The sequence below is a fragment of the Nipponia nippon genome, unplaced genomic scaffold (assembly GCF_047370975.1).
Source record: "Nipponia nippon isolate SJK-2023a ecotype South Korea unplaced genomic scaffold, ASM4737097v1 scaffold_8, whole genome shotgun sequence".
Classification (NCBI taxonomy): Eukaryota; Metazoa; Chordata; class Aves; order Pelecaniformes; family Threskiornithidae; genus Nipponia; species Nipponia nippon.
This window is the reverse complement of record NW_028262402.1, coordinates 15,549,319-15,564,049: the sequence shown is the minus strand read 5'-3', so window position 1 is coordinate 15,564,049 and position 14,731 is coordinate 15,549,319. Positions and strand designations below refer to the sequence as shown.

Genomic DNA, 14,731 nt, shown 5'->3' with positions numbered 1-14,731 from the left:
ACATGGGAAAAAAGTGGCAGCATGCAGTGCAACTGATTCCTTGCAACAAACTCTGTTTTGCAGAACTTAGCAATACCTTGGTGATTGCTTTCCACTAATGGCATACAAGCAGCTAGTGAGTTCACATATACTCTTCTACCCTACACAGCATTCATCTCATAAGAGCTGGAATATCAAGTTATACAGGCTAGGTAGCCTTTTTTTTTTCCCCCCAGCCCTTACCAGTAAGGCAAGATCATTTCATTTATATGCATGTGTTTGTTTCATTCTCAATTAACCACTAAGCCTAAAAGAAACCAACTTACTTTTATTTCTTGTATAGCTTAGCCCTCCAAATACCAATGTTGTCCTATGAGATTTAAGTACTAGTTAGATAATATTAACAGTAGCAACCATTTTTTGGTCTCCCTTCAAAATGTTATTACTGTTTCCCATTTCAGCTTATACACAGCTCAGACATTTTCTTTTTAAGCAGAAAAATATTAAAAAATAAATACATCCCATTCACATTTGAACTTTTTCACCATAATTTTGTAACCTAGATTTTTTTTCTAATTTACATTTTCATAGTTTATACAGAAAATATTCCTAAACCAGTCTTATAATTTTGCCAAACCGGTAGGAAATGGAACACCAGTTTTTCTTTAGGAAAGCTTCAGACACAACAGAACTTTCAAATAGTTAATATGGAAAAAAAACAGAAGAAAGGAGGAACACTAAGTTAAGGACTCTGGGAAAACTATTGGGGCAAAGCTGCACATAAATCTGAAAGGCAGAACAGGATGTTCAAGATTAGCTACAGTAAGTACAACGGTACCTACATCTAAAGCCCAGACAAACACGAGTTTCTTAAGCATTAGCATTCTGATAAAAAGAACAATGGCAGTTGAAAGACCATAGCAAATTCTACAGTAAATAAGGCTGAAATTTCTAGGATGATGAAAGTGTGAAAAATGCGGAACACCAAAACCAGGTTTGGATATGGATGATAAATTTACAATGAAAAGCCATCAGCTAAGTGTAAATCCAAAAAATTATGCATCTGGGGCACTGATGTTGCAGTTCAAAAGTTACAACAATTTAACTTTGACTCAAAAAAGACAATATTTAGGATAGCTTGAGCAGTTCATTCTCCATGCCCACTCAATTTGCCCTGTGATGGATGTGCCAACAACGTAGTAGTTTGCTGAATACAACTACTTGAAAGAGCATCAAGATATCAATGACAGAACATGAATATACTTGTTCCCAGATACTGGTCACTATAGCAGCATGCGGAGAGGGAATGTAGACATTTGTGGAACTTACTTCCATTACACCTAACTGCATACAAGGTTTGATCTCTCATACTTAAAACTTTAAGCTATGTAAAGTTACAGTCAAGTTCTTTGTGAAACAAAGTGTTTTCATCCAGCTTCAGAAATTTGACAAGTTCATTTTTCTAGCTTCATAAAAAGTTCAACTGGAATTTGCTGGAACAGATGATATAAAAAAAGATGGCTGTCATTCATTATTTTTACTTAATCTTGTCTTTGCCCTACACAAATAAAAGCATATTTGTATTATCTTTGATGGATTCAAATTACCACCATTTTAAAATAATGATACTGACAGTTTTAAGGATTTGCTTCACAGCATCATACTTGTGATCTCTTTCAGTAAGAAGCATCACAGCTCACTGGGAGCAATATTATCAGTTTTGATTTATTGCTAACCTTAAGTGAATGGCTGAAGATTTTTACCAAGTACAACATGGGTCAAGATACCGACTTAACAAATGAAGAACTACAACTGATTCATCTGGAGTCTGCCACTGGTCTCTTTGCCACAAAATATCACTAGATTAAAAAAAACAAACCCAACCCATCCGCCCCCCCCCCCCCCCCAAAAAAAAAAAACTACAGAAATTGAAGATTTTTGTTACAACTCATTTTAGGTAACTTTATTATCTAGCAGCACACATTCTATTAAAACGTGTTTTAGTGGAAAGATTTTTCACTCTGGTATCATGGAGTTCTGTTTGTGACTAAAGTAGTGCGATAATACCTGGATATTGACCCAAATGGCAATTAAATATGGATATTTCAAACAATCAAAAAAGGCTCCATATCCAGCTACCAATCCCTGGTCATCAAGTTTTTAAATTAGAATAAAAGCTCAAAAACTTGTTCAACAACAACAAAAGCCAAAAAAACCACAAAACAAAACCAACCCCCCCAAAAATCCAAACAAATGCCTACACTCTAGTTTAATTAAAGATCTATTAAGTCCATTAAAACTTCTGTAAGTCTACCCTACATAATAAAACTTAAACATTTTGCATAGTTCAGTAACAATTTATCATTTCAGTAAGCAGATTGAAGCGTAAGTTTTCTTGCAAAATTTATTAATTACTGGAATCCAGAGGAAAAAAAAAAATGTATAATTTCACTGCATACATCTTTTTCAGTATAGCAGTTACATATTATTACAGAGGTTTTATAGCTTCAGTTAAAGCCTCTTTTGAAGGCAATGTGCTATTGCAACTTTCTGTTAATTTAGTTTTACTTACGTTCATTCTTTTTACATAAAATGCTAACAGGTCAAATTAGACAAAATATCACAACAATAAAGAAATTGTATGGGCATCTTCTGAGCTGACCACTAACTACATTTTAACTTTCTATTTGCAGTTTGACAGTGCACTTAATAAAAACAAAACATTGCATGCTCTAAAAATACAGAAACATCCTATAATACTGCCATTGCCTTTGGTGTGTATTTCAATTACAATATACAATGGCTCTTTCAATAACCATACAGAAAGCATAAAAATTTATTTATATTTAAAACTCCCACCTTACTGCAATTTGCTTGTAGGTTGCTTTCAGGTTTTCCACATTACCTCCATCCATTTGGATTTTTAGTACATGAATCTTCAATACTGAGAATATTATTCATCACAGTACTTTGTAAGTTTAATGTACAAGTTCACTAACATGCCAGTCATTAATGTGCAGGCATTAGCAGACATCACTTGAATATATAAATAAATGTATTTAACCTTTTCTAAAATTATATGCAAAACAGATCATCTGCAAGTATCAAATGAGTAATCACCTTATGTTTAGCAAAAAGTAGAAAAAAAAAGTTCTGCATCAGCCACTTTTCCACTCCTATTTTATTCCTCAGTTCTTTGTCATTACGTTAATTTACAGTGTATATACTACACATTTTTATACATAAAATACTCATAAAAAGTGGTAACAAATTACAGCCTAAAGAATTACTATAAGTGGTATAATACTGAATTTTATATATTAATATAAAAATTGAAATGTTTTTAAGCTGTAGAGTAGGTAGAGCCATTAATCTACCACATGTAACCTATCAAGAGTCCAAAAACATAATTAATGCAACAATATATATTACAACTCCAGTTCTTAGTTGCTTTTAAAATGTATATACACACACACACACACCATTCATGACAAGTCAACTCACAACATCAAATAGTCGGTTAAAAAGCTCAATAAATGCAGTACTTGTTTAAAAAGAAAGAAAAAAAAAGCACAGAGTAGTGAAACCACATAGCTGTCCTTATTATTAAGCCATCATATTTACATGTACAGTCAACCATTTGAAAGGAGCATACAACTAGCTTTACAAGAAAATTACAGTCTGTACATTTTGTTTCTGCATAGTATATACTATAAAGAAGCTGCACTAGTTTTTATAAAGAGACTGAACTCGGGGAATTGGCAATGGGACATGGAGCCATTCACTTCTACCAGTGGCCCAGGTCTGTGGTTAGTGAAGTTAAATCATTTGACAGATGGTCGGTAGTTTTTATGAAATAAGCTGGTGCTTTCAGTCCAGTTCCTGGTGCTTTTGTGATGTGGATATCTATCCACTATCACAAATGGGTACTCCCGTTGGCAGCCACAGTAACGATTGAGTGAGCATGGAGACTGAACAAGCCTCTTAACCCTTGCTAGAGGTCTCTCTCTAGGTCAGGGTTTGCAGCACTTTGGTGGGGCAGTGGGGTGAAGCTTGCACTGCTGCTGCTCACGCTGTACCTGTTTAGTGGACAAAAAGAGGACTTCAGTTTCTAATGCTGTCAGTCTGCAGAGTTTCACAAACACTGAATTCATGTTAAAATGAAATTTTCTTTCACCTGCTTAAATACAAAGTTTCTCCATTGAAGACAAATATTTAGAGGGGAGAGGATGGGGGACAGAAATCATACAAAAAGACAAAAGCATTAACAAAGGTTAAAAAACAAACAAGAAGAAAAAAACAAGCAAACAAACAAACAAAACCCCAAAACCCACACCCTGCAACACTTGAGTAAAATCTCCTCCTGCAGACATAAGATGTCTTTTGAACAATATCTAGAAAAATACTTTCAATGTAACTTAAGGTACTGCATTTAAAACCCAAAATGTGGTGTTAAGCATTAAGCTGAAAATTATTACTTTAAGGGGCTCCTAATTTATCTGACACCAAGGGCTTAACCAGAATTAGTTTGCCTCTCTGACACATACCCTTGAAATATAACTGAAGAGTGAGACACTTGAAATACTTCTGTTTTACACTATTGAAAAAGTAAAATGAATGCAATAACTAAGAAAATCTACGCTATTAGACAAGGGTGCACATAAAATAATTTGCTTCAAAAGCAAAGTTTCCTGTGTTGTATTCCTCAATGCACATTCCCAGAAGACACATTCTTGGCCTTCAAGAAGCCACAAGTTCAAAACTGCATTATCATTGCAGAAGGTGGTCTAATCTAAGAATGAGTAAAAAACAAATCAAGGAACAACAGTTGCTTTTCTCCAAAGTTTCGCTCAGAATCTCCAGCAGTGGTTAGTTTCAACTCATTCACTTTATACTCAGTGTATCTAGTATAGATCATAGAATAGTGTGGGTTGGAAGGGACCTTTAAAGGTCATCTAGTCCAAGCCCCCTCCAATAAGCAGGGACATCTTCCACTTGATCAGGTTGCTCAGAGCCCCACCCAACCTGACCTTGAATGTTTCCAGGTATGGGGCATCTACCACCTCTCTGGACAACCTGTTGCAAGATGTACACTTTGAACTCATTCTGTTTTAAAAGAACACAAAATACTCCACAATGTCCCAAAATTTTATCAGTTTTCCCCTTCTCCTTTACTAGTATTTAATGACCTACACAAAGCAAACTTCTTCAAATACTTCAGTAAGAATACACATAACTACACTGCAAGAGTCAAACGCTATTTAGTCGAGTAAGCTTTGTTATACTAACAGTCTGAAGACATTTAAGAACTACTTAGCGATCCTGGCAGCTGAACGGAAGAGAAAACAGGATCTGTGGGAACACCACAATATTCAGAAGTTAACTGCTGTGTATTGGTAATTCACTATAACAAGGACTCAAAGACCTGTTACCACTACAAAGTCAATACCGCCACCTAAGGGTGACAACAGAGTATTGTCTTTATCGCCAGATTGTTTACAGAAATATTTATATAGAAAATAAAAGTCTGACACCTGCATAGTGGTTCAAATGCCTTGACAGCAAATACATATTTATGCACAAGCACACAATCTTCACTTTTCTTTTTTCTTCTATTAACATCAAACTCGGCATGAAGGTTTTATCTTAAGAACCGTATTACAGAAACTGCCCAAGTCAAAATGCAACAGTTCTAAACAAAAAAAACAAAAAAAAAATTATCAAATTCTGAGAAATAAGGTTGTATCAGTTAGATTTCTGAACAAATGATCAAACCATTTTATTTTGCTCTGAAAATGAACAGAGTGAATGTTTCAGAAGTGAAGCTTATTGAAAGACTAACTTCCCGAAACAGCTTTTAATACTGAACAGATGTCTCAAACAGTTCTTATGCAAGCACGTTTTCTCATATCTCAGCTTAGTTTCAGTATAGTTATTCAATGCATTTTTAAAGCACTAAGCATTATTTTTACAGTACATTAGTAGTTTTTGATGCATATGTAATGTGTTTGACAAACTAAAATACATGGGGGACTTTATCCTTACTAGTGAACACTACCAACAATGTCATCTGTAAGGAGTTTCTGCTTTAGCAAGCTCTAATTTAATACTTGGCAGAAGATGAATCATCATTGTCCAAAGCTATGAGATACAGTAGAGAAATCAACCTCGGTATTGGCATCGTCCTTAATATGTATGCATGCGTTTAGCAAGTAAATAGTCCTATATGTGCATTCTGTGTCTACAAAGAAAACCAGCAACGCTCTCTTGAAGAACATAAGGTTTTAATTTTAAAAAAAAAAAAATTGAAGGGGAAAAGTCTGGAACAACTATAGTTCCTTTCAAAACCTCAAAACAATGAAATAAGCTAGTTAGAAAGCATTTTGAGAAAGTATTCATGATGCAGCATGGGAAAACGATCCTTCTTCTGAAATTTCTCCAAGAACAGTTTTAAGTAATTATATGTAAAAATTGAAATAGTATATGGAACATGTTGGCGGGGGGGGGGGGGGGGGGGGGCCAAGGGCAGGGAAATCACACTGTTTAGGAATATTTTTCCCCCCGAAGTCTCTTTCATTTACTTGTTACCAGTGAAACAGTAAGTTATTTCTATATATTCTAAACCTCAGTAGTTCACATGGGATGATGTGCAGTTTATATGCCTAATAATACTGACTCTTCTCAATCAATTTGCCTAGACTAAACTCAAAGCAAAGTACTCTCTTCTCTCCATGTTTGCCCTGTGTCATGCACAAAGGCCTTCGGGCACACTGCTGAAGTAAGTGTTTTGTAGCTCACATGTACAAAGAAGAGAACTGCTTTCCAACATGAAGAATGGGGAGGAGGGGGCAGAATGTAAGACACTACACTGTGCTGTGACTATTCAGAAAACATGAAAATTAAGTTTATTTTGTCCTATATATTTTTATACTAGGTTGATTACAGTCAATGCTTTAGAAGGGTATGTTAGGTATTTAATTATATCACATAAATCTGAAATGTTTGTTTTAGTCTATCTTAATTCTTTCTTACTGAAACTAAAAAAGTGTATCATTCACATATCTTAAGTATTACAGCTTCTATCAAACATAGCGCCACAGGTAACAAATTTCTACTCTGCATTATCTGCTACAAACTGCAAAGGTGGGCAGAACACTAACAGAATACTCATTTTAAAAACACCATTAAATAATTATCCATAAAATACTTACTATAAAAGTGTTCTCATACATTGAGCATGAAAAAAGATTATCAAACACCCTGCCAATTGGACCAAAATTTTGCTATCTTGAAATCTCTTCCACTCACAGTAGACACTGTTCCTGGCAGAGTTGAAAGACAAACAACAAACTAGAAACATGGTCAAGTTAGACCACAAGCATCTTAATGAACGTATCAGGGAATCATCAGACAAACGATTTGTCTTTCAGGCATCTACTTCACAAGATCATTTTATTGGAAACAGAGAAATGCTGCCAGCATTCCAACTGTAGTAGCTTAGTGGCAGTATTGTTTCCCATCTACCCCTAAACAAGCTTGAAAAAGAGAAGACAGGAAGGGAAGAAAGCATAGAGGTAGGAATGTTGTCATCCTGTTGTAGTATCTAAAACTCCATCTCCCTTCATCTTTAGAAGCTCCTTCTCCTCATCCACATCTAATTCACCATGAAAAAACACACGTACTGGGTGGAATAGGGAGGTACAAATCTATAACTCCCACCTGCTAAGTTTCAGTAATTATTGTATTATGATTTTAGCCATTAAGTCAATCAGTTAAGGAAAGGCAACGAAAAAGAAATCAGTTGTAAGATCAACATAGTTAAGTGGAGAAAGTTTCTCCCAGCTCTAAAATGGGGCTGCCAAATCTAGGTCTACTCTATTCATAATGAGGAAGAGGAGGTTTTACACACTGCTTGTACAAAATTGCTTCTAGGAGCAATCCTTCCCATTGGGTGCACTGTAGTCACAAAACTTATTCTGCATCTCTTTATGAAGAAGTCACAAAACCTTTAAAACCTTTTAGGGCTCCATTCTTCCAGGGAAGGCTGCAATGAAAAGTGTTAATTTTCCTTGATAATTCAGGTTAAGTAGAGTCCCACTCCATGTCTCAGTGAGAGTACTGCATGTTAGTGTGGAGCAGTTCTCTGATTTTTCAGCTGAAGCTATGTACTGTCTCTCTGGGGTGGAGGGACAAAAGAGGGGTTGGTAAAAAGTTAACAGTGAAATTAACCAATTCATCTTCCACCAGCTTCATTGACATTAACCAGTCATTCACATGAGGCAAACATAAAAGTTATACTCGTAGCATTCAATTCCAGTCATGACCATAAAATAAGAAGTCCAACTAAACTCAACCAAGAAGCTAGGGAATTTCCTAGTTTTGCCTGGACAGAGTTATAATCGGTTCTTCCACTTACAGTGACTTTCTGTGAGATTGTTTGATTGTATCAAACGGCCTGGGGACAGATACGGAAAGACAACTCAACATACTGACACACTTCATAAGTCCTGCAATTCTTTTTTCCCCCCCCACTAGGTTCCCAGTTTGGCCAGTGTGCTTCAGAAAAGAGGCTTTGCATATAATTACTCTTCCATTCAAAGGACAGAGGAAAAATAAACATATTTTGAAGAGATACAAATCATAAGCAGTTATGCAAACAACAACAACCTTGTGTTGTTAAGTTAGCCTTGCGATGTTAACTTTTTCCTTACACATCCTTTGCACCCATTTATTAATTGCAGGTTTCACTTATTACCATGACATAATCAGCATTTCAAAGAAAGGAAAGTGTCTATTTTTCTGTGAAATGCCTAGTATATTAAACAATCGTAACATAAATTCTTCTTTCTGTGTTTCTGCTCAGCAGTCTGATAATAGAGTTACTTAGCAACAGATGAAGCAACTGAACTGTGTTGCCTGATCCACATTTCACTGTAAAGTAACACTCACAAAGGCATCATTTGGCTGCTGGTTGCCTCTGTATAGATGTATTTTTGAAGTACAAAATCCATTAGTCTGAGAAAAGCCTACATTAAAACCCAGCCATCATGTACCATCTGTAATGGACTACATATTTTGAAATTAATAGAAATTGTCTGTAAGAGTCACATGACTTTGAGCACCTCTGAAAAAGGAAGAAATAAGAAAATAAAAACCAAGACACATAGACTCAATGTACAGTCTTTACATGGAAGCTGTTTAAAAAGAGGGGGCGGGGGGAGAAAGGAGTCTTCTTCCTATAGCAGACTGACAATCTATGAACTTCAAATACACAAACCAAGCCCTTCTATGTCAAGTACATTTTTCTTGCCACAGAACATTTGATTTCAGAGAATGAATACTTACTTATTTTGAAAACAAACACACACACTTCTTCAAACCACCTTCACCAAAAGAGTGGGAACTAAGATGTGCCACAGCAAATATTAACTGGTTTTATTTTAGAAGGCAGTCCTAAAAACAAAAGTAACCTACAGAATTTGGCACATCAAAGAGTGCATTATCATTTGCCACCAACCATTACTCCCTTTCAAACAATTAAACAATTCCTGGTTGTTTTGTTGGTTTTTTTTTTTTTGGAAGGTGAAAATTTTTATTTTACAACTGCACAAGAACTTCTAACAAGTTGTCTTGGTTCATCACACAAAATTACACTTCCAGCAAGATTTGAAAGTCTCTTGCCCCTAGCAAAGGGAAAGCATATCAGTTTCTATAGCTTTGTCATCTAGTGGAATCATTCAAGTGTTATTTTATTCTAAAGATTCAACACCCTGGAGTTCGAAACAGCTTTATAACTTATTTCATGTTTACATTTCTAGACCAAGATTCAAGGAGCTGAGTTTGGACTTTACAAAGCTAAACCAACTTTGCCTCAAGTTTATTTTTTTCCCAAAAAATTAAGACCGGGCAGCAGCCTTAAATAAAATTAGACATTAAAAAAAAAAAAAAGAAAAAAAATATTAATGAAAAATTGTGCAAAGAGTTAGTTTTGATAAGTCACTTGACAGATTTTCAGCAGTGACAAAATAATTAAAAGAAGTTTCCTACTCATTTAAGAGGGTATATTTTTGTCTTATTTCCAATGAACAATTAATGTTACATTTCCAATAATGAAGGCAACCAAATAAAGTGCAAGTGAAGAACATCTTTCCTGATTGTCTTAAAAACAAGAAGATACTTCCTATGTCCCATTTCAAATGAGAACTTAGGTAACACTTCAGATAATAAAACCACAGAACTTTTAAGTGCTAACAATTGTAATGTCAACTTCCTAGGCTACACTTCAGACTATAAAGAGAACAAAAACTTCAATGGCAAAAAGTGTAAGGCATATCTATAAGGAAGACCAAATTAACACCTTACCCTCATATTTTCCAAAGATCATGCACTTATGTAGGTGTTTCTACATACAATAATCTTCAAGTACCATCAAGTACAGTTATGCAAACCTTGAACATGCACAAAACGTTCTTCCACTTTCATTCAAGGATAAATAATACTTCGAATTTCCATACCTTTCTCCAGTTAATTTTTGCAGGAGTATGTTTTCCTTCCAGGTTTCTCGGAACTTTCATTTCTCCTTTTTTTTAATTAAAAGATTTTCCATGTATTAAGATAAATACTACAAGGACTAATTTTGACAGTACTCAAGATTTTGTTTTGATACAGGAGGAGAGGAAACACCCTTTTTTCTGCATTAGAACTACTCCGAGATCTCAGTTTTGGTCATTATCTCCTATTTCTCAACTTCCTACAATTCTGATCAAACCCAATAAATGGCTTTTTTTTGTCTTCTTAAAACCATTCTCAAATGAACCATCTTAGGCATTACTATCTGTCTATCTGAAGCCAAATATCAAATGACTCTGAGTACAAGGTACGCTGTTTCTGTACAAATTCAATTTATTTGTTCCAGTGCAGCAGTTTTCAAACTAAAAACTAAAGGTTATAACCCTGACATTAGCTTATAGTTAAGAATTCAACTGCAAGCAAATTTTTCTACTTACTTGCAAGAAAAGATAAAAATTAATAATATAAAAAAAAAAAAAAATCAAAGCCAGTGCTGTACTAAAAAAAAAAAAAAAAAAAAAAATCAAAGCCAGTGCTGTACTATACCATTTAGCAGATACTGGCTTTCAACATCAGAAACCATCATTTCAGAGACTGCTTATAATTATGACAGAAGATAGTTTCATTACTCCTCAACAACTTCCTTCTACTAATATAGGCACACTACTCTACTGCATCCTGATGAGAAAGTGACATATTTCAAAAAAAGATTATCAGAGTGTATTTTTTGTAGTCAAGAACTCAACCTCCAAAAATCTTTTAGTTTAGGGAAGTTTGCAATTTTTACTATAGAAAAACGTACAGGTATAAACAAAAGAAACCTTCTGTATGGATTAAGTATTTTCCTACACAAATCAGGCATCTCCCAAACAATTACTCCTGGAACAACACGTCAAAACCGAAAGTTAATATATACCTGAAACAGCTTTAGCTTAACTTGTACTTCAAGTCATCTTCTGAGCTATCTCTGTAGAACCAAAATTTTCACAGCTAGAGAACATTTTTAAGCAATTCACTGCCAAAAAGCAGCTATTTAGAAGAAAGTTTTAAACAGACACAAAGGAAGAGAAAGCTTTGACAATGAAAACGCTGTGGAAAAAAAAAAATCATAACATGTACTTACTAATTTGTTTTCTTGCATGTATATTCTTTGCAACTTCAGACAGCCTTTAGCTATAATGATCATTCCTTCATCTGAGATCTTGTAACATTGCCCAAAATGAATGTCTTTCAGTTCTCTGCATTTTGAACCAAGCTGCAATTAATGAAATCAAAGCAAGTATTTAAGAATAAAGGAAAAAGATCAACAGGATTTGACTGAACTGGAGAGCTGGGAGTTAAGATTTCTTTCTGCTTCTCTGCCCCCCCCCCCCAAATTATCTTTCTTTACAGGTTTTGTAACTACTATACACAAACAAGAAAGATAATTACATACACGACAAAATGAAGTTGCAGTCAACAAAATGGAACTAAGAGCAGTACATAAGAACCAAGTTATTTATTGGGTATACATATAAGTAGCTAACAATGCCTGTATGCTAGACCATTGACAGCCTATTTTATTTAACATAACTCCTTCACAGCCTACCCTAAATGCTCCTTTAACACAAGAGAGAGACAGTTGATGAAACCTTTCTGCATGCCTAACAAATAAAGATCTCAGTCATCTTCGGCTTTCATGGTGCAAAAAAGAGTTACTTAAACACTGGTTCCAAATAGCAACTAAGCTCAGGAAAACTCACTCAGCCAGAGATGAAGTACAGGATGTCAAACTGGAGATTTCATTATAATAGGGATCATTTAATCCCTGGATATAAAAACAAAACAAAACAAAACAAACCCCAACCAACTATGTATAGTCTCTAGAGAACAGCATTTACTGCACCAAGAAAACATGTCCATAAACCGATTTTTAAAGTAGGAGAGGTCATCTGATGTTAATTAAATCCTAGAAGAGAGTATCTTCTTCCATGTCCCCTTTTGTACTTGGTAAGAAGTTGAAAGATATTAAATTTACAACAGAAATTTGTGGAATGGATGGTTACCTGCTTTAGGCCTTCATCAGTGAGTCTGTCTTGATTGCCCACATGCACTTTCTGAAGAAGAGGACACTGAGAGGCAACTGCAATAATAGAGGTGTCAGAAAGCTGTTTACACCTGTAGGCAGTATACCTTAGGAGTCCGGGACATTTAATTGCTAATATGCATACTCCTGTATCAGATACATTGCGACAATCAGAAATATTGATTTCAGTAATATTCTGGCTTCTTGATGCTATCTTTTCCAACAGCTCATCAGTAACCTGTAAAGAAAATCCAAATATTAAAATTTAACTTTTTTCATAAACATCTTTAATTTCATTAGCACAAAAACTCCTATTTCTAAGATGCATTTACATAAGCTATCGGAACAATGAAAAGAGTTGTTTTCCAAGATAAGAGTGTATTGGTATGATCAGTTTTTACAGTTACCTTTAAGGAATTCTGCTCCAACACTTGGAGAGAATAACAGTTAATGATCCTCTTCATATTTTAGACAAAGAATTCTCCATCCTTTAGAAGAAAAGGATTTGCTTGCCCTTCTATAGCAGCACTCTACTTACATACCTAAGGTAGCATTTACAGAGAAGTAAAGGGTTTATATGTCTTTAAAATGCAATAGGTTTTTACTTAGGCTATGGTAATCATCCAAAACCAAGTGCCAGCAGACAAATACAACAGTGATGCAGGTAACAATGGGCTTCTTAACAATGGAAAACAGTCACCTAAGGTAGCAGCAAATGAAAGGGGTGAGAAGGAAACAACACCGTAACAGAAAAAAAAAAAACTAATTAAAACCCAGAAGTTTCCTCCTGTTATTCGCTCAGTTTTAAAACAGAATACTTGCACATTTTAATGTTAGTCTATGAAAGACTATTAAATCAGATACATGCACTATCTTCCAAGAGCTCCTTTGAAGAAAAAAAGATTCTATCCACTTTGTCTCTGTACACACTCTAGTTAGCTAACATGCCAATAACGTTAAGAGAAGCCAGTCCTACAAAGCAGGTAAGAAATTAAGATATTCTTCATGGTCTCCGAACTCAAGCTTATAAGTTTAAACAAAACAAACAAAACCAAAGCAGGTAAAACACAATGAACTCCTCACTTTAAAAGTTTATTTTCAAGAAACCTGAGGTGGCATATGACAAAAGTCTTTCTAACAAAACCATTCAGGCATACTTATCCACCACTTAGCATAGATGAGATTTAGTTTTAAGCCTGGAGAAGGCAAGAGAGCAACATGAATTCCTTCTGTTTTTCTCTTACACAGCTGAGAAATAAACACTTTCTTTACTGCATTCAATCTGTTTTCCATTAGTCGCAAGTCTTATCTCTGTTGCTATATCATCAGGCAGCTGTTAGCTAGAAAACATAACAAACTGCAAAAAAACCCAAACAAAAAAACCCACAAACCACCACACCACAAAAAACAAAACCAAAACCTAAACAAACAAACCAACACCTCTGCCCCCAAAAAACCCAACAATAACCAAAAAATCCAAAACCACCAAACCCTCCCTACACACAGAGAAGGATAACATTTGTGCTTAATATTGGTTTGAGAACTCAATGAAAAATTGGCAAGATAGGTCTCTTAGGGCAACGCCATAACTGATAAACTTTAGTGAGATCCCAACATACCTAATACGAAAAACCATTAAAAAACTTTGTAGTAGAAATAAGGCTACACCTCAAGACAATGAAGGAAGACTGATTTGACACATAGTACCTACAGAGCAAAAAGATGGACCTCTGGTCTGAGTGTGCTTCGGAGTCACTTCAGAAAAATCAGACAATCTGCTGTTATAACTTTTCCATAGTGTTTCAGAAATATGTTAACTAGTACTCTAGAAGCAAGAGAGCTTGCACACTTGCTTATGAATTGATGATCTGAAAATAATATCCCATGTACATTCTCTATGTCCAACATAGATGAGTTCATGTTGCTGCTTCTTCAAATGGGACCCTCCAAAGGTTGTTCCCCTGCACCCTATATTTTCATTAAACTCTCAATAAATTGTTTTATAAACCTCTGCAAGTAACTAACGATAAAACCTAAAGAGGATGGCCAAACAACATGGGCATCCTTAAAAAAGTTTTCCAAGGAGGAAACTTACCCTGAACAATCTAAGGCTAGGCT

General features: G+C 35.1%; 1 protein-coding gene across 8 annotated transcripts in view; it reads right to left on the bottom strand.

Moving 5' to 3' along the window:
* The window catches only part of FBXL17 (F-box and leucine rich repeat protein 17), a 287,592-nt gene that overhangs the window by 258,122 nt on the left and 14,739 nt on the right, over positions 1–14,731 (bottom strand). For all 8 annotated transcript variants that reach the window (XM_087742036.1, XM_087742037.1, XM_087742038.1 and 5 more), the window contains exons 3-4: positions 12,594–12,851; positions 11,672–11,803 (exon numbers count right to left, since the gene is read on the bottom strand). In XM_087742036.1, the coding sequence (XP_087598162.1) occupies positions 11,672–11,803; positions 12,594–12,851 (390 nt within the window). The remainder of the gene's footprint in view (positions 1–11,671; positions 11,804–12,593; positions 12,852–14,731) is intronic.